The 22,643-nt window shown below is 37.3% G+C and overlaps 1 protein-coding gene across 9 annotated transcripts in view; it reads right to left on the bottom strand.

Moving 5' to 3' along the window:
- Nucleotides 1-17,512, bottom strand: part of ATRX (P-loop containing nucleoside triphosphate hydrolases superfamily protein) — a 50,848-nt gene extending 33,336 nt beyond the window's left edge. For 3 of the 9 annotated variants that reach the window (XR_016399882.1, XM_089929614.1, XM_089929618.1), the window contains exons 1-6: nt 17,326-17,459; nt 12,787-13,241; nt 3,784-3,846; nt 3,592-3,687; nt 3,398-3,490; nt 305-495 (exon numbers count right to left, since the gene is read on the bottom strand). Coding sequence is in view for 7 of the 9 variants with exons in the window: in XM_089929614.1 (XP_089785740.1) it covers nt 305-495; nt 3,398-3,490; nt 3,592-3,687; nt 3,784-3,846; nt 12,787-13,143 (800 nt within the window). In the remaining 2 variants the exon portion in view is untranslated. Of the gene's footprint in view, nt 1-304; nt 496-3,397; nt 3,491-3,591; nt 3,688-3,783; nt 3,847-12,786; nt 16,953-17,325 lie in introns of all 9 variants that reach the window. The other 6 variants (XR_016399883.1, XM_089929616.1, XM_089929619.1 and 3 more) reach the window with 4 other exon arrangements.
- Nucleotides 17,513-22,643: the final 5,131 nt, after the last annotated feature.

Raw genomic sequence — 22,643 nt, 5'->3', positions numbered from 1 at the left:
AAGTAGGAAAAAGTAGTTAAGAACTAATGTTTGGGTTTGGTATTTTTGTTTTAGTGTTTTCTCTCTACAGATTACTGGAATACCATATGGAGATTGATGTTGAAGATAGCAGTAGAGCAAACTTTTGCTATTTCTTGGTTTTACTTTCACTCTTTCTAAAAGCAACCAAAAACTATAAAGATTTTACAAACAATTTGAAAAGCAAAAGGGTTTCAACATACATGTTTTTCAGTCTAGTTCATTTCTCTTGTTGAAATTTTGAAAACAAAAAAAAAGGCGATACCAAATGGACCCCAAATCATACCTCCTTACAGGTCGACAGGATTTAAGGTATTCTTCAGCTTCTCTGACTGATTCGTTGACTTCAATTGTGACCTGAGTGCCTACCCACTGAGCCCTTTTCTTCCAAGCTTCTGTACAACAACCATTAGGAACCTGACTTTCAATCCATCTGTAGAGACTGGGAAGCTCAATTCCTGCCCCATCAAGTTGTTCCTGTCACAAAAGCATATCATACAAAAAAGTTATAATTTACAAATTTTTCTACATTCAGATACATAACAACAAATAATTTAAAATATGGCTTAAAGTTAGCCAACAGAATTCAATGTGCCACATTTAAAATGCATCTCAGTGTGATCTAATCATCAAGCAGAATGTTCTTACATCACCAAATAAGAAGATATCAGGGCATTATCCCAAATCTAATATATGATTTTTATTGTTAATTTTCTCATGTAATTAATATTCCCTGAACGATCTACATTTGAACACAGTAAAGCTTTCACCAATCAAAGTGATCAAGGTTAAGGTGATTCACTGGTAAAGATCTTTAGATTCAAGAGCAATATAACATTTTTAAATTAGCAATAGTTGAGAAGAAAAACGAGGATTTACTTAAAAATAATTTTCTCAATGAATAATGCTGACAAGACAAAGACTATATCATGGATAAGTATCCATGTCAAGCTCCTCTAATTTGATAAAATAGAAGCATAAACATGAGCAACAAAAAATGGCAATCAGCGTTTTTCAGCTAAGATTGCATCAGACAAACACGGATAACCAATGTTTGCAGACTTTTCTTCCTAAGACCACCACATTCTTCATGGAAGAATATAAAAGAGACCTTGAGATCTGATTCCAGTACACCTTCATAAGAACAGGAGAACAGAATACGCCAAAAAAGCTTCCATGAAGATTACAAGTATCAATAGAATGATTGACCAAAAAAATGTGTGCATTTCCAGATTCTTCAACATTTGCCACAGGCTCCAGTTGAATTATGACCACCAAAACATAGCACACCATCCTCCATAAAGATATGAAATTGAAGTAGAACTACTACCACATTGGCAGCTATTGAAACATTTTAGCATGCTAAAATGAGCATTCACTATCGGGAGATGAAAATTTGATACTGTCCAAAAATGATACTTGTGATGCTATCAATGAGGTTCAAGCCAACCAAACAAATAGCAGCCCAAAGCACGACGCTCCTACCATTGCAGAGTCTAGGGAGGGTCAGATGGACATATCCTTATCCCTGTATGCAGAGAAATAGTTTCCATCTTTCGAGCCTGTGACCTCCAGGACACAAGGGAGAAGCGTTGCCACTGCACCAAGGCTCACCCTCACATTCAAGCCAACCAAGAACCTACAAATAGCTTTTGTTACCACAAGTTCTTGAGTTGCATGCGCATTATAACAAGTTATTGATATAATATGTTTTGACTGATTTTGGCTGAGCCGGCTGTGGAGGATTGCACCTTGCGCTAGATTCCGATGATGAAGGCATCTTTGAGTTTGAGCGATAGGATAGATGTACAAGGATGCTGATAACTTATGTCATTTTCACTCCCAATTCATTTAAAATAAGTTCATTTTAGTCACAAGAGTGAGCATAGTATAAAACAAGGAAGTAGAAAATTATACTAAGTGCCACCTATGAACTAACACCTAGGTGGGCCACTTCATAGATTGTCTAGCATATCTAAGCACCTAATGCCAACATATACAAGAATATGGGGATCACTTTATAAATAAATCTATTACGGACTAACATTTGATGCAATGAATGACTAACTGGTATGCCTATCCCAACATCTATGAAGTAACATCAGATTCTTAGACAAGATAGATAAGAATATGGGATCACTTAATAATTAAACCTATTATTTACCAACATTTGATGACATAAATGACTAATTGGTAGACCTAATCCCAACATTTATGAATTAATATCAGATTCATAGACAAAATAACTTCAAGCAGAAGAAGGGAAGTCCCACTTCCACTTTATTGGTTACTAGGTTTAAGATCACAAGTGGAAGAGGAACTGATGATGGTTCCTTAGGACTTGGAAAGAGAATAGACGAAGGAAAGAAGCAATGATTTGGTATACAGAACAACATCCATATGTAAGACAGTTCAAGCACAATCCGAATAATGATTCAAATCCCATAGGATGTGGCCGTCTCAATTTTTCCATGGAACAGGACATGCTACAGTCCCGCCCCATCTTGACACATGGGACAGAGGATGTCCTAGGATGTGCCAAACATGTGCTTGGATGATGGTAGGGTAGTCCCGTCCTAACACTTGAGATGTTGCCCCATCCTGACATCCCGCAAGACATCCCACTAGGACTCAAATCCTTGATCTCAAATATGTTAAATAAGACAAACTGAAGATTAGTCATTTGAACATGAACAAGATTCATTAATAATGTTCATGATAATCCTGAATTCTCAGTATTCCATAAAATAAGTTGAATTAACTAAAAAGTTTACATCATAACCTTACAATAAATGAATTTTTAGCTCTCAAACTGGGATGGGGGGTTGTGGGTGCTAGATCTACAGTATTGGTGCAATAGATAGCTGATGAGAGGAATTTCATCGACTTGACAAGCGTCATCACGTCCCCCCTCCTCAAATCCATCTGCACGATGCTAGAAGATGACAGAGAAGTGGGAGCTCGGGAGGCCCAAGTAGAGATGATAAAGTGCCTGATAATGAAGAAATCTTTCAAACACCCAACCTCACTACTAGTTCAAAGTTGGTGATCTTTTACCAAAATAAACAAAATTATGCATCCATGAATACATGCACCCATCCATACATGCATGCATGCATGCAAATGGATGCATGCATCCATACCACAAGCATATACACATGCATATAGAAAAACAGACACATGTATACATACACATATAGACATTATATATATATATATATATATAATAACAGCAGGTCCATATGTTATGTGATCCAACAGTCCTAAATACATACAAATAGAAACGCAGGCACATGAACTTATATGCACATATATAATGTAATAATGGCAGGTCCATATGTGATCCAAAAAATTTCTAAACTTTAAGCAAGAAAATTACCAACAAGAGAGAACTTTGAGTCTCTAAATCATCAAGAACAGCCTCCCATTCTTCTCTGAATGTTTGCATTTCAGTTGAAACAGCCATTTCCAACTATGGATAGGGAAACAGGAAAGCAAGAAAACATATTAGAATTTATATGGGGCAATAGAATGTTCAACAAGAAAACAGAAACCAAATAAAAAAACCCTAACCGCATCCCCAAGAAGATTCTCAGCTAGCTCCACTCTTACTTCACTTTCCACTCGGGCAAGTGACTCTTTCTCAAGTGACTCTTGTGCCTCTGCTGCCTAAAGATTAGAACAAAAGTAGAAATAGGAAAAAGCAACTTCTACTGACCAGGAGCCTAGAAGGCAAATCAAGAACCAAGAGCAGAAGAAAGATACCTTACTCTCAACTTCAAGAAACTCCGCGATCAGTTCTTCAACTTCTGCATCAGTTAAAGGCACCTACAGAAACAGTTTCATCACCTTATAACTCATATACAAAAAAAACTATAACGGTGCATGAAATTGATGCCATCTGTCAGGAACTTAAAAGTTGTAATTTGAAAACCCTGCAGGTTAATAGCCAGAGGATTTGAAGAGGCAGAAGAACCCATCATAAAATCATCAGCACATAGACTCTCCTAAAAGGAGCAATAAGTTGTACAAGTTATTTCATGAAGATCAAAAATTTTCTACACAATAAATAAGATGAAAGCTCAAAAAAGGGTCGAAGTTTCAACATACCATCAAATCCTTCCTATCAAAAACTGTAGCAAAGCATTTTATCTAGTTCATGTTACAAAATCCTCAGCAATTATTACATGCCAAGGAACAAAATGTGGTGCTCATGGAATCCTGTTCAATGAGGTGCAAAGCAAGAGAAGGCCAAAAGAAAGGAGTAAATAGAATTTGATAACTCAAAAATTTGCCTCATGAATGGCCTTCCATCACAAACTTTTCAATCAAACTCATTTTACCAATGATGCATGCATATATATACATCCTAAAAATGCTTGAAGATGACAGTGTTCAAAACAGGAATTTGTGATGCAGGTCAAGAGTGGAAGAGACCTGGTATTTCCTGAAAGGAAATTGACATCTTTTATACTCTGTGGCTGTTCAAGGTTCCAAGAACCATGTTCTGGAACTTGCTCTTACATCCTACACATAAATTTGAGCACACTTATGTACCATAGTCAACCGCCTGTTTTGGAACTTGCCTCATGAGGAGTGCCCTTGTTTCATGTGATCGCCACCTGAGGGAGGGATGGGGGCTCAAAAGCCCTCTGTCTCTCACTCGGCCTCACTCTCTCCCCCTCACTTTCCTTCTCCCTCCCTCTATCTCTATCCCTCTTTTTCTCTCTTTCCTTCTCCTTCTCCCCCTCCCTCGAGCTTTGTCCGTACGGACCAGAACAGAACAGCACAATACCATACCATACTGTACCACCAAGTAACCAGCACAGATCCTGGTATCAGCACAACATACCTTGATTTCAATCAAGGAATGCTCAACCGCGAACCAGTACCGGCTCTGACCGGTCCGGTTCGGTGTTAAAAAATCGGTACTGGCCCGTACCGGTTTCAAATTTTTTTTGAAGGTTTTGGATGTGTGAACCAAGCCGAACCGGTGGTACCGGTTCGGTACCAATCCGTACCAGTCCGAACTGGTATCGGCATCTACCGGTACGTCGGTACGGTCGACTTTATTTTCAATAAAGGGATTTTACAAATTCCTATTCTAATAACACCGCCACTAAATAAAGCTACAGCATAACAAGCCACATTCTAGATGACAGTATATGCATGGCTTCCAAATATCAGGATATATCTGATGGGAGTTTACTATTGCTCAAAATACCAAGGCCTAGTCAAACACAAGCCAGAAGGAAGGCAAAGGACACATTCTTCAAACCTAAAATGGAGCGGACATGATCATCCTTCAAAGTAAGCGCTCCCCCTTAAAGATGAAGAAGATAGATCTAGAAGACTCCAAGTAATATGATTCCTAAAAAGAAACAATGCCTATGACAACAGTGATGGCTGAGCAAAATAGCAGTGTGGATATTAACTGCCTTCTAGAAAGTTTTGACAAAGATAAAGACTCTCTTCTCAACCTTCCTCTCCATTCCACTCCAATGGTATATAGGACAAGCTGTGTACAGTGGCATAGCAACAGGACTGCTTGGGAAATCCCAATTCTGGTTATGAAGTCATCCACAAGCTTAGATGATGACACTACAAGGACTGACATAGGTAATCTTGAAACATGCTTTTACACCATATTTTCAAAATAAGAGAGAAGTATGCAGAAAAGATTTTATCAATCGAAGAGCATTTCCATGTCGCCCTTATCTTTTTAACAAAAGCTATACTCCATAACTGTATCATTACGGAATAATTATGCAAATATAACAGAAGTCTTAATCAATAGAATTCTTCTCTATTCTCTATCCTCTCTAGCACCAACATCCTAATCCCAGATCCCCCCTCCCATTCAATCCTCTCCTTACAAATCATATCTTTATAATCCATCCAATCATGGTTTAAGAACCAAACCATACTTGACCATTCCAAGCATTCCGAACTGATACTTGGTGGAACCCCCTGTACCGAGTGCTGAGACCAACAACCAAGCTATACTAACCAAGGTAGGCTGAACCGGACCGAACCGCCCGGTTCGGCCCATACCGAGCCGACCCGATGGAAAACCGGGTCAGTTCGCCTATTGAAATCGGTTCAGTTCCACCGGGTCAGTTCATCTATTGAAATCGGTTCAGAACCAAAACTAGCCGGAACGAGTTCCGAATCGACCGAAACCGATTTGGAACCAGGCCCCCTTCCCCTATGCTTCTTTTGTTAAAAAGGAGTGTTGGCAAGGCCAACAGATTTTTTTATGACGTTCGTTTAGCCGTAAGAAGGCTCGATACCTCCTTCCCCCCAATTTACGAAATCACACCGATTCAGCGCAATCAAAAGAAAATCCAAGCCTAAGTAAGGTGTACTTCCTCTCTCCTATCTCATTCCCTCTACTTTTTTGGCTTGAAAATTTTTGATAGGCAAGATTTTATTATAAGTTGTAGATCTAATCTACACAATGACATAATTTTTTTTAATTTTTGAATTATATATAATATTTAGAAATTAAAAATATATTTTCAAATTAAAAAATATAAAAATATAAAAAAATAAATTTCAAAAAAATAGTAAGATCAAAAGTGTATTTAGGGGCATACAAGCTACTCTACAGCAAAATTTAGTATCCATTTATTCAAATTTTGATGTGATCACGCGCACAGTGGCTTAGGCCTAAATTTGGAAAAATGAGAAATAAGTAATGCATGCCCACGGGCCTAGAAAAATATATGCAGCATCTATTATTGGATTCTATGCGGATCTGAGCTAAAATTAATTTTTTAAAATATTTATATTTAAAAATTATATTAAAATTTAAAAAATAATTAAAAATATATAATTAATACACAAAAATTATGAAAAATTAGTAGTACGTATTACATAATTCAGAAGTAATTTCTGAAGTAAAATACATATTTTTTCTGAATTTATGATATTTAAACATAGTTTTAAATTTAAAATTCATAAAAAAATATATAACTAAATAAAATAATATGAAATATTCGTATTATGTATTAGATAAATCAGATGTATTTTCTGAGGTAAAAAAATTATCTTCATCATTACGAAATTTTTCTATTTTTCAATAATTAATAAACTGACATACTTGATAAACCTGCAGGAATGGAACCATCAAGAAAAGGTACCAGAGCGTAATATTGGTTGGGATCATGGGCAAATGCTCTCAGGTCGGCACTACTGAAAGTGCAACTGGTACAACACCGAGTTCAAGAAAGGATAATCAGATTGAGGCAGCACTTAGATGGTGGTTACTCTGATGTATCTATGTGCCAAAAATGCCCACAAGAGGTTCGACAGCTGATAAAGAAGCACTTCGCTAATTTTAGAACAGCAAAGAAGAGGATTTCCAAGAAGAAGGCGGAGGTGGACTGTCGAGCAGTAGAACTAACCTTCCTATCACTCTAGGAAGTTAGAGGTGTTCACTCTAAATGACGAGAAGGCATAGATCCAAGCTGCCATGAAGGCAAACCTGGATGATCAGTGGCAGTAGGATGAGGTGGCCATGCATAGAGCTCGATCTAGACCCTCATACTATGAGTTGGGCTCCGGTTCTGCAAGCAGTAAGGCAAATCCAGAGTTCAAAAGGACCTTCTCAATCGGAGAGACCATCAGTAGAGGCGGTGGCCGTATTGTATCTATGCTGGAGGCTTTTAATAGCCATAAAAAGTCATCCAAAGAGATTCTACCAGAAGCAGCAATCCATGATTTAGATCCATATGCCTTGTCCAAGAGAGATTCGAAACACCAGAGAGTTGACACAATGTTGAAGAAGGATAAGAAGAATATGTGACAAGCTATTAAATTCGGATTCCATTTCAGCCACATGTCAGCGAATGTCGCAGACAATATGTACCATAGGTCTTTCATTTTCTCCATATAAGTTGTCGGTCTCTGCACAATAATGAGCAAGAGAGATGGATTGTGTTATATAAGAGCAAATGGCCCACATATGGACTGACAGTAATGTGTGATGGTTGAATTGGTCTTATCAAGTAGAGCATTATCAACTTTTTGGCATATTGTCAGACGAAAACTTTCTTCCACAAGTCAGTTGATGTTTTTGATCAAGTGCAGGACGCCACGTACATCCTCAAATTGATAGAGTTAATTGATCAAGTAGGAAAGGAGAATATCGTGCAGGTCATCCCCAATAATAGGCTACAATATAAAGCCACTGGGGAAATCTTGATAGAGCGGCGGCTACATATTTTCTATACCCCATATGTTATATATTGTATCGACCTCATATTGATGGACATTGCAAAGATTCATAGGGTACAACAGACAGTGGAGACAACCCAAACCATCACTAGATATATTTATAACCATACATAAATCTTTTCACTAATGAAAAGATGTGCAGAGAGAGAGATCTTGAGACCAGGACTCACACAGTTTGGTACCAACAACATTGCACTTGATAGCATTCTTGAGAAAAAAGCAGCCCAACGCCAGATGTTTGTCAGTCTCGAGTGGTAGAAAAGTAGATATGCAAGGGTCGGCACTGAAAAAAAAATTGTCGAGGACTTGGTGACGAGATAGACATTGTAGCAACGGGCCACTGCGATTGTGAAGGCTATCAGACCATTATATGAAGTGTTTCAGATTGTGGACAGCGAGAGGCATCCCTAAATGGTCTTCTTGTATCACATGATGGAGATGGCAAATATTCAGATCTAGGAGGCAGATCCAACGTATGCCCAAGTGCACATGGACATCATTGAACGACGATGGGACTACCAGATGGGTAAGGACTTGCATCTAGCAGGTAAACAAAAATATTGAAACTTAGACTACTCATGTACTTGTACAATTTTAGTAAGACAATAACGAACTCTATCTGTAGCATACTACCGGAACCATCTGTTTCAGTACACCATAGTTGGAATCGATATGGATGTTTCAGTACACCATAGTTGGAATCGATATGGATGACGAACTTCTGGTCGCTCTGCATAATGTGATTTACAAAATTGAGCTTCAAATATTAACATATTACAACAAGGTTCTTTTTTACAGACCAAAATATTTAGAGAGAGCACTAACAGCTTTGGAGTTTCGGTAGCTGTCGTAAGTAAAAAAAGTATGAATCTAGATATATTACACATTATGAGGATATTTTTCTGGCGTTAGATAGTTACTAATATGATACTATTTTATATGTAATTTTCTTCAATATTTTTGCAGCGGAATGGTGGATATATTTTGGTTTGTCCGCGAAAAATCTTAAGCAGCTAGCTATCCGGATCCACTCACAAACGGTCTCCTCCAGTAGCTATGAGCACAACTGGTCCACTTTCACCCTCGTCCACAGCAAGCAGAGAAACCGTTTGACACAAGAGCACCTCAATGACCTTATATATATTCACTACAATATGAGGTTGAGGCTGAAGTGCATTCAGAAGGAAGTAGAGTTAAAGTACACAAAATCCGATTCATAGTGCTTTCGTTGATGATGAGGATGATCCTATGATCAGATGGCTTGTGGTCCGGCACTAGAAGCCGGAGCTTGATGAGCGAGGATCGCCTCCACGACCGGCCAATTTCATAGCTAGCAAGGCTAAGGTTGATGCAAGGTAATGAGCAGAGAACAATATTCCACACATCCTTCTAGCTGATCAGCCACAGTTACAGCCACAGTTACAGTCACAAAGAAGTCAGTCACCGCATGACTCCTTATCCGAGACATCCTCTTAAAGATATGATCGAGAGATGCTTAGACAAGCCCACTACACTACTCAATCGACTCAGTCAGGATAGCGACATACATTCTCCCAATATAGCCAAACAGAGAGGGACACGGAGGATAAGCAGGCAGCAAGTGACTTGAAGGGTAAGCAGACAGCGAAAGACATGAAGAATAAACAGCCGAGTAGCACGAAGGATAAAAAAGCAACTGCCCAACACACCAAAAAAGAAAAACAAAAATCACCTACAACCTCAATGCAAAGTGTGGAGAAGCCAATTCACTCAGATTCAAAAACTAGGAGCAGCAATTTTGGTGGTCATGGATCTGCTGGCCAAAAAGAAAGTGAAGAACATGAGACCACCGTTTATGAGGCAGCCGCAGAGCGGTCTTCCATTCACCTGTGAGTCCCAGTTTACGCATGCTACACAGGATAAAGACTACGGTGCACAATCTGATAGAGTCCGCGAGGATCCGATTGCATACATAAGACGGGCTCCTCAAGATCATTCAGGAGGACACGATGAAGCTGCAAATGACCTCGCACGTAGAGCAGGATCCATAGACGTATCAAGTTCCGAGTCGTATACTAAATTCTATTATTCGCAACCACAGACAGCTTATGATCCACACGGATACGGATATAAATATGGTGTGTCTGAGGCATCTTTCGGTAGCGACTACCCTACACAGCCCAAAGTATCTTACGGGTTGGATTTTGCTATCGGCTTATTTGGATGGGCCCCTTCACAACCATTTTATTAGCCAGTTTATCAAGCAGAGGACACATCTCAAAGCCAGAGTTTCAGCGAGAGATCCGAAAATACTTATAACCCAAAGCGTGTTCCTTATGGGATGAGCATACAAGACTATAACGCCACTTGATTAGAGGGATGGGCTAATATGCCTCCTAACTATGCTAATGATCTGGATATCTACAAAAGGCATCGCCACTCGATGAAATTTTAGATATCAATATGTATGTTGTACTTTAAATGTATGTAATTGATTGTGTTATTTTATATTTTTCACCTCACTATTTGATTTAAGAATATTTCATGTTGCTTCTTGTAGCATGTAACATCTCACTAATCATTTTATGGTTTGTATCATTTCAAAACAAGACGCATCATTTAGGTTAAACCAGGATCAAAGAAACATCAAAAAACATCAAAAAATATCAAATTAGAGTTAAAATCATTGAAAAAGTTCAAAAAAATTGATTACCAATTAAATCAACTTGAAAAACTCCAAAAAAAATTGGGCATGCCAATTACGTACCGTGTGTCGATACGGTACTCGTCCGCCAACCAGTACAAATCCCAGTACCGGTTCGGCGGACCTTGATACTAACACTACAAGTTAGGTACTAGCAGAAATACCGAAAATTGTATAACTACAGACCTTGCATCTAATTTCAGTGTCTCTCTCTCTCCTCCAACTAAATAAGTTTCTTTTTTCAAAATTCCTCTCCTCCCTCATGCTCCTCCACATCTCTCTCACATCACCCTCTCCCTCCCTCATTCTCTCTCTCATGTCTCCAATGTCTCCCCACCTAAACCCCATCTAATATCTCCCCTTCCCACTCTCTCTCTCTCCCACCCCCCTCTAAAGCGTATTTTGGTAATATGTTTTGTATCTTTGTCTAATTTTCTTTGTATTTATGCTTTTATTCATAATTTTCACTTTCCTATTTAAGCTTCTATTTTGTTAATTAACTCTTATTTTTTGGAATAATTTGCTATATTTTTTCATTTGATCAATTTTTAATATATTTTCTTTTCTATTTTCTATTTCTATGTTATTTTAATATCTTCTCTATCTATTCAAATTTACTTTCACATCTGACTTTATATTCAATTAATCTTCTTCTCTTCATAGTCAGACTATCTATCTCAACTGAAAAATAAAATTCAAGATAATTAGTGAGTTATTTTCTTCTTTGGTTGCTTTTCCAAATGTGCAGTGGGTGGCTTGTGCAGGAACAAATTCTAGGATCTTGACAATGTAATACAAGGTGAGAGGGTACAAATGTCCTAAAGGCACTCCCCCAACAGCATGATAACAACTAAATAGAGAACCAGTGGTATACAAATACATACAGCACGTCAAAGGCTGTTGTAAGTCTTAAGCAAGCTGGCATGAGAGAAAACATAAGAAAGGATCCAAATTAGAAATATAAGGAAAAATAGAAAAGACTAATGGAGCTCTCCAGGCTCTTAACATAAGGCTGCCAAGCAAGATATTTTTGTATTGGTCAATTGTATAGGCCAATAAATCACTCATTCTTTCTGATTCTTAATTTTCAATCTTTAAACTACTTTCTATTTACTTCTTTCTTTGTCTTTTATATGCTATTAAATGTTTCTTTAGTATCTTAAATATAAGAAAAACTACGTTCAAATGACATAATAAGGCTTGGGGTCATATCCTAGCTTAGGAACTCATGTTTTTACATTCTTCAAGATTGGTATAAATACCTCTAGAATCACGCAAAATGACCAATTCCATCATGTCTCGATGCCGACCTCACGATATTTCAACCATTTACATTCTAATATCTCCTTACACTTGTCCTGCATCAAAACAAGGAGAGCCTTCCAGGCTGATTCCCCAATTGCATCTCTGATATATTGGGATTTTAAAGCGCCTTTTTACAGAACCATCAGCTGAAATGAATGGTCCAATACCTTCACTTCTCTAGAATATATTGCCTAATAAAATTGGATAGTTAGCTCATCGTTCTATCCTTCTCGGTACATTCTTAATTAATTATAGTTTCATGCAATAGGTAGAACAGGGTTTTTCTAATGATATACAAGTTAATATAGGAGTGTCAGTTTCTTGTCTTATGACCTCAGTGGAGTTACTCATAAATATGAATACTTCAATAAAGGTAGTAAAGCAATCATATTAATGCACGTTGAAGAAATTGAATGAGAGGTCATAAAAAGTGTGCTCGAAGCAGGACAAATAATGAAAATTCGAATGTCTGAGCTAATAAGAATAAATATAAAGCAGTTACATTCAAAATTTGAAACTGATAGCAAAAAATGACTAACCTCGGAATTTGATTCATCATCATTGTCAAAAGTTGATGCCTGCTCACTATCCAAATCATCAACAAACATCTCATAAGAGTCGCTTCCTACATCTTCATCACTGTTCCAAGGTTCTTCCATTTCTATATCCTTCTTTTCTTCTTCATGTTCCTTTTTATGCTCCTCATTATTTTTTACTTCATGCTCCTTTTTAGGCTCCTTCATATGAACATCTCTTCCCCTTTTATGCCCCTCCACCTCAATGAGTTCATCCTCCCTACCTTCCTTGGTCATACCCACCTCTTGCTCTTGTTGTTCTTCTAATACTATAACTTCCATTTTATTCAGCTGTTGTTGTTCTGTTCCAGGACCCTCCATCTTTATATCTTCCCTCTTGTTAAACTACCCCTCTATGAGAACAAACACCATTCCATTCAATCTCTTCATCCTATAAAATCTCCCACCATTAAAGCTTTCTACAAATCAAACCATTTATTTCCTCACTAATAATCAATAAAAGTAAAAATAAGAAAAAGACTGCGCATGGAACACAAACAAGGCATGTGATAACAATAACATATGCGTATCTAAATATCAGAACTTCCCAACATAAATTATCTAAGTTTAACCATCATGTTACTCCACCTTTGTGTTCATCACCCTTGGACATGAAATGCACAAGAAAAGCCCAAATACTTTCAAAAGCCTTGACATTTGCAATAAGCAATGTAATTCAAACAACTAGCCATTTGCAAATGCATAAGGGAAAATCCAAAAGGTACACCTCCCACAACAACAGCAAATCCAACAATAGAAACATAGCATATAGCACTCTCTTTCCAACTTAGGTAAGTAGAAAATATTCATTAAGATATTGGCCTAGTTAGTTATTAAAAGCAGGTACAACAATAAGAAACTATCATATAAATTAGATGGCAAAAATAGCATGTGTTGTTTCATTGCATAACTCCTTTTTCTTAAAGGAATACCATTGCATAACTCAATACAACACGGTAGTAGGCTGATCATCAGCTGGAGCATGGAAGCAACTAATGAAAGTAAGAGTTAAGAGCCTCACAAAGAGCAGCCTAATGACAAAAATTGTCCGTGAGTGGATGCATGTGCGGGGAAGTGGATATTTTAAAAACATTCTTAGTAAGGAAGTGCATAGTAAGCAGGTAAAGTTCAAGATTATGGGAAGATTCTAAAGCAGGTGGTAGAAAATTCCAGCTACTAAGAGTAGAAAACATCATCTTGCTAGTGCAAGTATAACTACTCAAAAACAAAGGGAGAAAAGAAAGGGAGAAAACCCATCTAACAAAGGTCGGATACAAATTAGTGTTTAGGCACCCAATTTAAATGACATGCAAACAACGTAAACAATAGAATCATACCCAGGAAAGAAGTTGCTTAAGTGGCTGCTTAGGTCAACCTAAATAATGAAGAAACCTCATATCTAATTTTATATTGAACACTTTTTAAGGCCTCGATTTTAAATCTTTTGGGAAAGAGATGCTGGTTGGGAGGTGAGATGAGTAATTTTACGATAGTACTCGATAAGAATTTATCATTTCCTAGTTTTGGAGTGTCAAAAAGCACATGCATGATGGACATAGAAAGCCCAAGCTTGATCATTCAACATCCATCAAAAATTATAACCGACAAACTTGGCATTACCTAAGAGGCCATGACCTTGGGAAAAACTCTATACTGTCAAAAAAAACTGCAAGATTGTCAAGAATCTATAGGGCATCCTTAGTTGCAAGAACTTTCCGCAACACTCACTCACTCAAAAAAAAAAAAGGTTTGCATTTACCTAAGTGCAACTAATATAGCACATTTAAACCCATGAAAGGCTAAAGCACATGGAGATCGGTAACCTATTTCAAAATGCGAGGCAAAATTAGTGGAATGCTAATATTTCTTTTTATAAAAATCCAAAGTAATTTGTTGAAACCATAACTGTAAGATAAATTTTAGGGAAGGTTATCAATGCACTCAAACAGGTTGATAATGGGACATGATCAACCATGCAAAAGGCACAAAACAAAATTAAATAAATAATAACTCAAAGATTATGTCAAGAATAAGAAATTAATTACAAGCTTCCCAAGGGTCATAATTTATCAAAAGAACATGGATGCATACATTATCCACAAACAATGACTAAACGTGTGAATCAGGCTGACAGGGTTACAGAAGATCCAGCCTACCATATGATAACAAAAAGAATGAGATAAATCATGAGAATATTGATCCATCAGGTTGGCCATAGAGCAGGGTATCAAGATTCAGGCAAGTCAATCCAAAACTATCTGAAATTTCAGTTTCAGTCATCTCAGGCAGTTTCAGCTAACTTCAATCACACATTCATCTAAAATAAAGTCTTGTCCCATGTGCAGAATAAATGCATAAACCTAAAATTTTACTTGAGATGACCATAATTTTGTACAACATCTTTATTAAAATGGTGACTGAGCAGCAACTTGGACCATCAATGCACTTATTGGCATCCATGCCTGTAAAACTTCAGCATGTTTTTTTTTTGTTTGTTTAAGCTATTGATCTCGTTACGATATCTTAAAATACATGAGCATGTCTGGTTTAAAAGTGAGCCAATTTTCTAAATGGCTGGATTGTAGAATAACAGAAATTCTTGATTTGATTTTTCTTTTGATTTAGTCCACCATTATTATTTCTTAGCTCAATGAAAAATTTTGAGCTAATTTACTCTTTCTAAGCAAATGGATTTGCAAGTGCATCCTTGATAATTGTAATTGATATTGCTTTATAGATCTCTTTTTGACTGGAGAGTTTTCTTATGATTGGTTCCTGGTCCAAGTCATTTTTTTCCTCCAAAGATATTTTATAAATTGCAACTGTTGATCTAAGCAGCATACTTTAATGCATAGGCTTTGGTTTTCTTAGTTTGATTATGTACGTTGACTCCACAGGCACATGTTTGAGGTTTAGGGCATGTTTGGCAACATCCTGCCAGATCCGGCATGATAAGGGGAAAGGAAGAGTGGCAAGGAGGAGAAAGTGAGGGAGCATGAGAAGATAGAAGGAGATTGCAGGTTCTGGCTCCCTCCCTCTCTCCACTCTCGTGCTCTGTTTCCTCTAGTCCCGCTAGATCAGACAGTATGTTGTCAGATGCATGCTGAATCTTTTATCTAAACTACCCTATTTTTGCCATACAGATCTTTTTATTTTAGATTTGGTCATCCTTTTATCATATCTCAATTGGCATAAGAAGTTTTGGAAATAATCATACTAGCCTTGATATATTTAATGCATTTAGCTTCAATAATCAATGCAGTTTAGTTCCAACTTTCGATTATCAAATTACACAAATTACAATCCTTGATATCTTAAAGTATATGAAAATATCATGAAGTAACTTGTCTTGATTTCTTTTATTTTTCTCTTCATTTCTCGATTCTTGGATTTCACTCTAGGTTCTTTGATCGAAACTCCAGTTCTCAATATGAAACCACCAAACCTGTCAAAACTGCCAAAAGCATAACTCTACCTAAGAGACAAGAACCGAAACAAAATTGAGATTCAAAACCTTTCCTAGAGATACAAGTAATGGAACTACTCAACAAACAGAATGCACCAAAGAGAAGTTATTATTTCATTCATTGTTTCATTTAGAAAGATCCTAATGTGTTTCTGTAAGTATAGAAACAATTTTTGAAGGCCATGAAGTTCCAAATGTGGTGCACAACTTAGTATGGCAGGACTTACGAGTTATGCAAGAAGACCAGGCATGGGGACTATTAAGTTTAGCGTTTAATTACCAAATTTGAACTTGTTTATGGTTCTTTGGACATCCATATTATCTAAGTCTAGTCGCAAATAATTGGTGCACATTTAAATAACAACTGAAAATATTGATTGCCAAAATACAAATATTTAGCAAGTACATTTTATTTAAATTTAATTTGTGAATATTAGTTAAAATTGAAACAGTAAAGTAAATCATCCAAGACTGCAGTGCAAAATAAAATGTGGAGGAACCTCAACTTCTGTCAGTTTCAATTAATGATTCATCAATAAATCGACATTTTTCATGACATCAAGTCCCAAGAGCTCTTCTTCTTGTAAAGTCCCAATCTTTCCTTTGCTGATCGCCACTGCTTTCTTGCTAAAGCTTTACATGTACTTTCTAATCACCAAGAATCCTTAAAAAACAAGAAGAAAGCATTATAAATGCAAACATAAACCCGTCTCTCAAACGAGGGGGCAGAAAAGAAAGGGAAAAGCGGAATGCCGCTTCATCAAGAAACAAGACGCAGACAATCCAACCCCACCACAACACGAAACGCCCCAACTACCACATTAGATCCATAGACCATGTCCAAAACTCCAAGGAAAGGGTAACAAACAAACCCTAATCATTTCGAAACCATCCAGACAACCAGAGGTCATACGACCCCTCGTCGCCCTGTCCATTCCGCTATAAATTCCCCAGATAGAAGAGAGAAAGAGAGAGAGAAAAATAGGGGGCGAAGGAGGGAAGAGATTCCCTCTCGAGTTAGGGCGCTGGGGACTTACCTCCAAGAGCTAGGGTTTTGAAAGCGAGCGGAGTAGCGAATCGAGAAGTCGCTCGCCCCTCTCGTGCCGGGGGTAGGCGAGGATTTCTTCTCCGCTTCCCAAAATGTACAGCGACCAGGATTTGGGATGGAGGGTAAAATGGGCGAGGAGGAGTATTTATAGCGCCGGTCCCAACAATGAAAGTTTCTTTTCCGGCCGAATTAAGCGGGGTGTATTTCGGAAAGACCGAGCGCCGGGGGCATTCTCGGCAATGAAAAGTTACTCCACCGGCTTCGGGTCGACCGATCGCTGATCCAACCTTTTGCAGGCCCTGCGTGTATAGAGTAGACCCCAAGTTTTGGGAGTCAGCTCAAGTGGGCCGGGCTTGTTATGCTGGGCTGGCTCAGATTTGTTTTTTCTTTTCTTTTTTTTTTTTAGCTAAGACGGGCAAGTCAGACTACACGAGTACGGATACATCCAATAAAATCAGAAAATATAATATCATGAAAAGCCCTAAACAACTCCTCTTTCTAGGTCTGTAAGGTGCCACTGGAGTGATCGGTCATATAAGCATCTATTCCGTCTGTAGCACCGTTGGTCTTCCTGAAAACGTGTTTGGCCTGAAAAAACACCCCACTCCTTTCCATCGACCAAACATCCCAAAAGGGGTGGTCCACCCAAGCCACTCTGGCCTCCTGGATTTCATTGACCTGGATTTGTATTGGTATTGGTACCTCCCTCGCATAATTTTGCTGAAATTCTAGCTTAAAAAAATTTGATATTTACTATTTACTGTTTTCTGAGTACATGGTTAAGTAATCTATACTTTATAATATATTCAAAAAGAAGTTTCAAAATTAAATAATACTCTCTTCAGATTCCGTCGGTCATTTTTATATCTAAATTACCCATCGACTTTACTTGTAATATATTGCTTATACCCTAAAATTATAATAATATATTAAATTACTCTCTTCAGATTCCGTCGGTCATTTTTATATCTTCTCTAAACTTAATTTCTTATAATTAACCTCGCTTACCTAAATTACCTTTCTAGCCAACCAAAGTTCTATAATCAGTAACCTCCTTTTTTTTTTTTTTTTTTTTTTTTTTTTTTTTTTTTTTTTTTTTTTTTTTGGATAAGACGAATCATACACGTAAGTCGGACAATAGAATAAGAGGGAAAGGAAGACATAAGTTCTTCCAAATAAAATCCTTTTTTAGAAATCATTTGCATAAATAACTAATAAAACTTAGTCTAATAAAATATGGAAAAATCTAGAATTATTCTTGAAAACCCAATATGACAAAATTATGGAAAGATACTTTCCTTGTAGAAACCAATTTATTGAGAATCATTTTTAAAAATAATGTTTTATAAATTGGATATAAGACAACTTAATTATTTTTCTTTCTATTTGTTTTCTTTGCACAAAACATATCCATTTGCTAGGAAATTTCAAAATCAATATATAAATATTAGATAATCTTAGATTTACCATATCATCGAGATTTCATTGCCCCATTCTCCAAAGTATTGGTCAAGATAGCAAAATATTTTAGGGCTCGTTTGGTTCACGGGAAGCATTTTTCCTCATTGAAATATGATTCCTAAAAAGCAGATTCCTGAGAAGATGATGACTGAAAAAGTACTTTTGGCATATTTGGTTGACTATAGAAAAGTGACAATTTTTCAGAGTGCTTATGTTTGGTTGACCATCCACTTTTCAGGAAATGTTACGTGTAATTCCTATTATAGCCTTAATAAAAATTAGGTCTTTAATACTTTGGATCAAATAAGGATAGCTAAAGGGCCTTTTTTGGAAAAAAAATAAAAATATTTTGATTTTCAGATCACGAAAAAGTAACTTTCTCATGTTTCTCATGAGATTTCCATAAATCGTGAGAATCATATTCCCACAAAAATACAACTTTTCCGTCTCTTTCATTTAAAAACTCTAACCAAACAAGAGGCATATCTTTACTTTTCCGTTAACTACACTTTCCTCCCTTCTTTTCCTGCGAACCAAACGAGCCCTTAAATCTTTCCAAGCTTTCCCACCTACCATGATGGCAAAGACAATTAATAATTTTTGAAATAAAATGGCTAGTGATATGTGTCTCTTGAACTGTAAGCTATAAGTTTCCTAATTTTAGTGGGCATATGCTAATGATCGAGGCCAAAACATACTTAGTTAGCAACATTTGCAAAATAATAGTAGCATCAAGGACATGGAACCAATGTCGGACATAACCCATTACCTCAATGGAGATCCTAATTCATCAGAGTCGTAGTTATCCATCAAATGATCTGATCTGATCAACAACTCAACTTTTAAAAACCTTGGATCGATAAAAATTACTGATATTCTTATATTTAAATTTCTTACGAACTGTATACCATAAGCATCAAACCCTAGAATTTGATTCTGCTGGAGAGGAATCAGATCAGCCCTGTCAATGAAGAAGTCCCAATCATGCGATTTGACAGCCAGCCAATTTGCTACTTGGTCCCTCGTTCTATATACATGGGTGACTTGGAATGCCAAAAAAGAAGCTCTAATGTGAGGAATGTCTCTATATTGGATTAGCATTAAACGTGTAGGCAAAGAAATCATTCAGCCAATGCGTAATTGTTAATATGCCATCTTCAGGCTAGACTTGAGTTTCAGCAAATCTGCAAGTTGCCACACATAAACTATTCCAGGCTGCCACAAGCCCCTCAAAAGCAACAAAGCATAAGGGTAGCTTCATGCCTCTAATATACAGTAAAGTATCCTCATGGTCCGGCACCTACAACATTATGCTTAATCAAACCATCAAAATTCATCTTGAACATGCCGAAAGGAAGGGGTGCCCAAGTGATTTCCTTACCATCGAAAGAGGATTGGATGCCCCAGTGTTAGATAGGTAGAATCATGGTATATGGTACCGGCCGGAGCATAGCATACCGTACCAGTTCGGTACTAGTATCCAGTATGGTTGGTGTATTAATTCTTGGTACGCTAAAAAAACTCCATATCGTATCGATACTGTAATAGTGCAGTATTGGTATAGAATCTGGTACCAAAACGATGAATCTTAGATAGAATATTTGGCTCTCTAATATTTCGGCATACATAATATTAAAGTGCCCCACCGCTTTTTTTCAATGAAGTGACTTTGCCCAGTAACGATTTTAATTCCTTCTCTACTCAGGCCCGGCCAAGAAATTCCACCAATGCCGGCAAAAGAAGCTGGACAAATGCTTTCGGCCACAAAGCTATGCATTCGCAACCAGCATGATTTGGCAAAATCGTGAGAGAGGATTATACGCTCACAATCCTCCGTAATTTCCGAACATAAATCACAGGATATTGAATCCTGTTCAATGATATCCTACCTATAGAGAGCATACTTGCAGGTGATTTTAAACCATGCAAGCTTCTATCAGAAAAGTTCTTACCCTTAATTGTATATCTAACTTCCAAATCCAGCTGTATGAAGAGGTGTTATCTTGAGTTGCAGGGCCAATCGGAATAATGGGAATAAGAAAGAGTACTTAAATGGACCAGGGTGGGTCTTCCAACGAAGAACAGGGCCTTCCATTTTTCAGCTTTCAATTTTTGATGCTATTTTATCTATCATAGGATTGAAATCAGAAGACGAGAGTTTTGTCCCCAGTTATTCATATAACTGAACTAGCGGCAACCACAATCAAATAAAATTTATTGCTAGAAATAATTTCTTCTTTCAAAATAAAAACAAGAAAAAGGACCATATTTTGAGATATCTCCTATTCTTTATAACAACGTCATCTCTATGGGAGCCATGGAATTCAGCTATCAAAGCCATGCAACTTAGAATTAGGATTTACCCTCAAGAGCAAGGTCCGACCTACTCTGAAGTTCTCTTGTTTTTCTCAATTATATCTATTTCTCAATAATTTTATATATTCCAATCGTCTCGTTCTGTTATTTTGTATCTAATGGATCAATCTTATTACGTATTCACTCATTACTATATAAGCAATAATGGCTATTATTCTAATTTAGATGATGATGATTTTTTATGTGAGTCAATGTTGGTGTATGAATGATGATCGCCACAAAGTAGTAGATAACTTGCGAAACATGAAGGAACTACCTCAAAACATCTTTAATGCTATGCAGTAAATTCAACTTCAAATTCTCGATATAGATTAAATCTTTGTCAACTTCAGCAACCGTAGCATGCTTAATGCGGACCAGCCCAGAAAGTTTACATTAGGAAAATACTAAGTTAATTCAAATTTCTAATTTACTAGTTAGATTTTAACAGAACTTTGGTTTTCAGAAAAAAAAGTTCAGAAATAAAAAATTTAAGATGATGGAGTAGCGAAAATGGTGGTCCCATGACTGCAATGTACACGTTGGCATGTTAAAGGACGCAAATTTTATTGCTATGCATTTAATTATTTAATCACCAGCATGGATTTTGATTTGAAAATACCCCATGGAAGGTTCATAGCCACTTTTATTTCACATGATATCAAATCCCATACTTAAGAAAAATTAAGAAATAAGTTATGCTTGTCATACCAACCAGCTTTATTAAAGATTGCTTTAAGTTTAGAAGTCTCGAATTGCAATACAAGCGTGACTATCTTGACCTCTGAACTCAGGGCATTCTTTCAACAGATGAGGATTTGGAACCTCTGATAATTGAATGGTCTCAAAGCCCACCCACAACCAAGACCCTCTAAGTGGAAGCTTTTTATGTGGCCTTGCTTCATTATCTTAAGAACCGGATTCATAAAGAAGATAGCCACAAAAATTTGATAGAAAAAATAATAAATTATTCAGCATAGCAATTGATCATGATTGATTTTTAGTACTCCAAAATCTCTCTGAACTACAAACATCACAAATTAACTTTTCTCAGGAAAAGAGGGGAAAAAAACACACACACACAAGGCATCAGTTGCTGAAGAAGGTATTTTTCTAATGAGTCTTAATCTATACAAGTCGGTAGATGCTCGCATCCATCCATCTTGTAGCATGCAAGTGTCCATGATTATAAGTGTTGCTGGAAATTGAACCCGGGGGCTGCCGCGAACCAAGGGGGGAGGAGCTCCGCTACCGGGACGGTGGATGGCGGTGCGTCGATTGGTGGCGTCCTCCTGGAGAGTCCTGCAAAAAAGCCGGTGGCCGGGCTTTTCGGCGCCGGCCCTCCGAAGCTTAAGTCAGAGGGGGCTAATATGTGGGGGGAGTAAAGGAGTAAAGGAGGAGGAATGTTTGTTCTTTTGTGTGTATGTTTGTGTCCGTTTTCTCTCCCCTGCCTCCTCCCTCCCAGGTTCCCTTTTATAGGAAGATATTATG

Source organism: Phoenix dactylifera, chromosome 3 (genome assembly GCF_051530095.1).
Source record: "Phoenix dactylifera cultivar Ajwa chromosome 3, Ajwa_hap1_PhDact_Kaust_v1.1, whole genome shotgun sequence".
In the NCBI taxonomy this organism is placed as follows: domain Eukaryota; kingdom Viridiplantae; phylum Streptophyta; class Magnoliopsida; order Arecales; family Arecaceae; genus Phoenix; species Phoenix dactylifera.
This window is presented reverse-complemented; position numbering and strand designations above follow the sequence as displayed.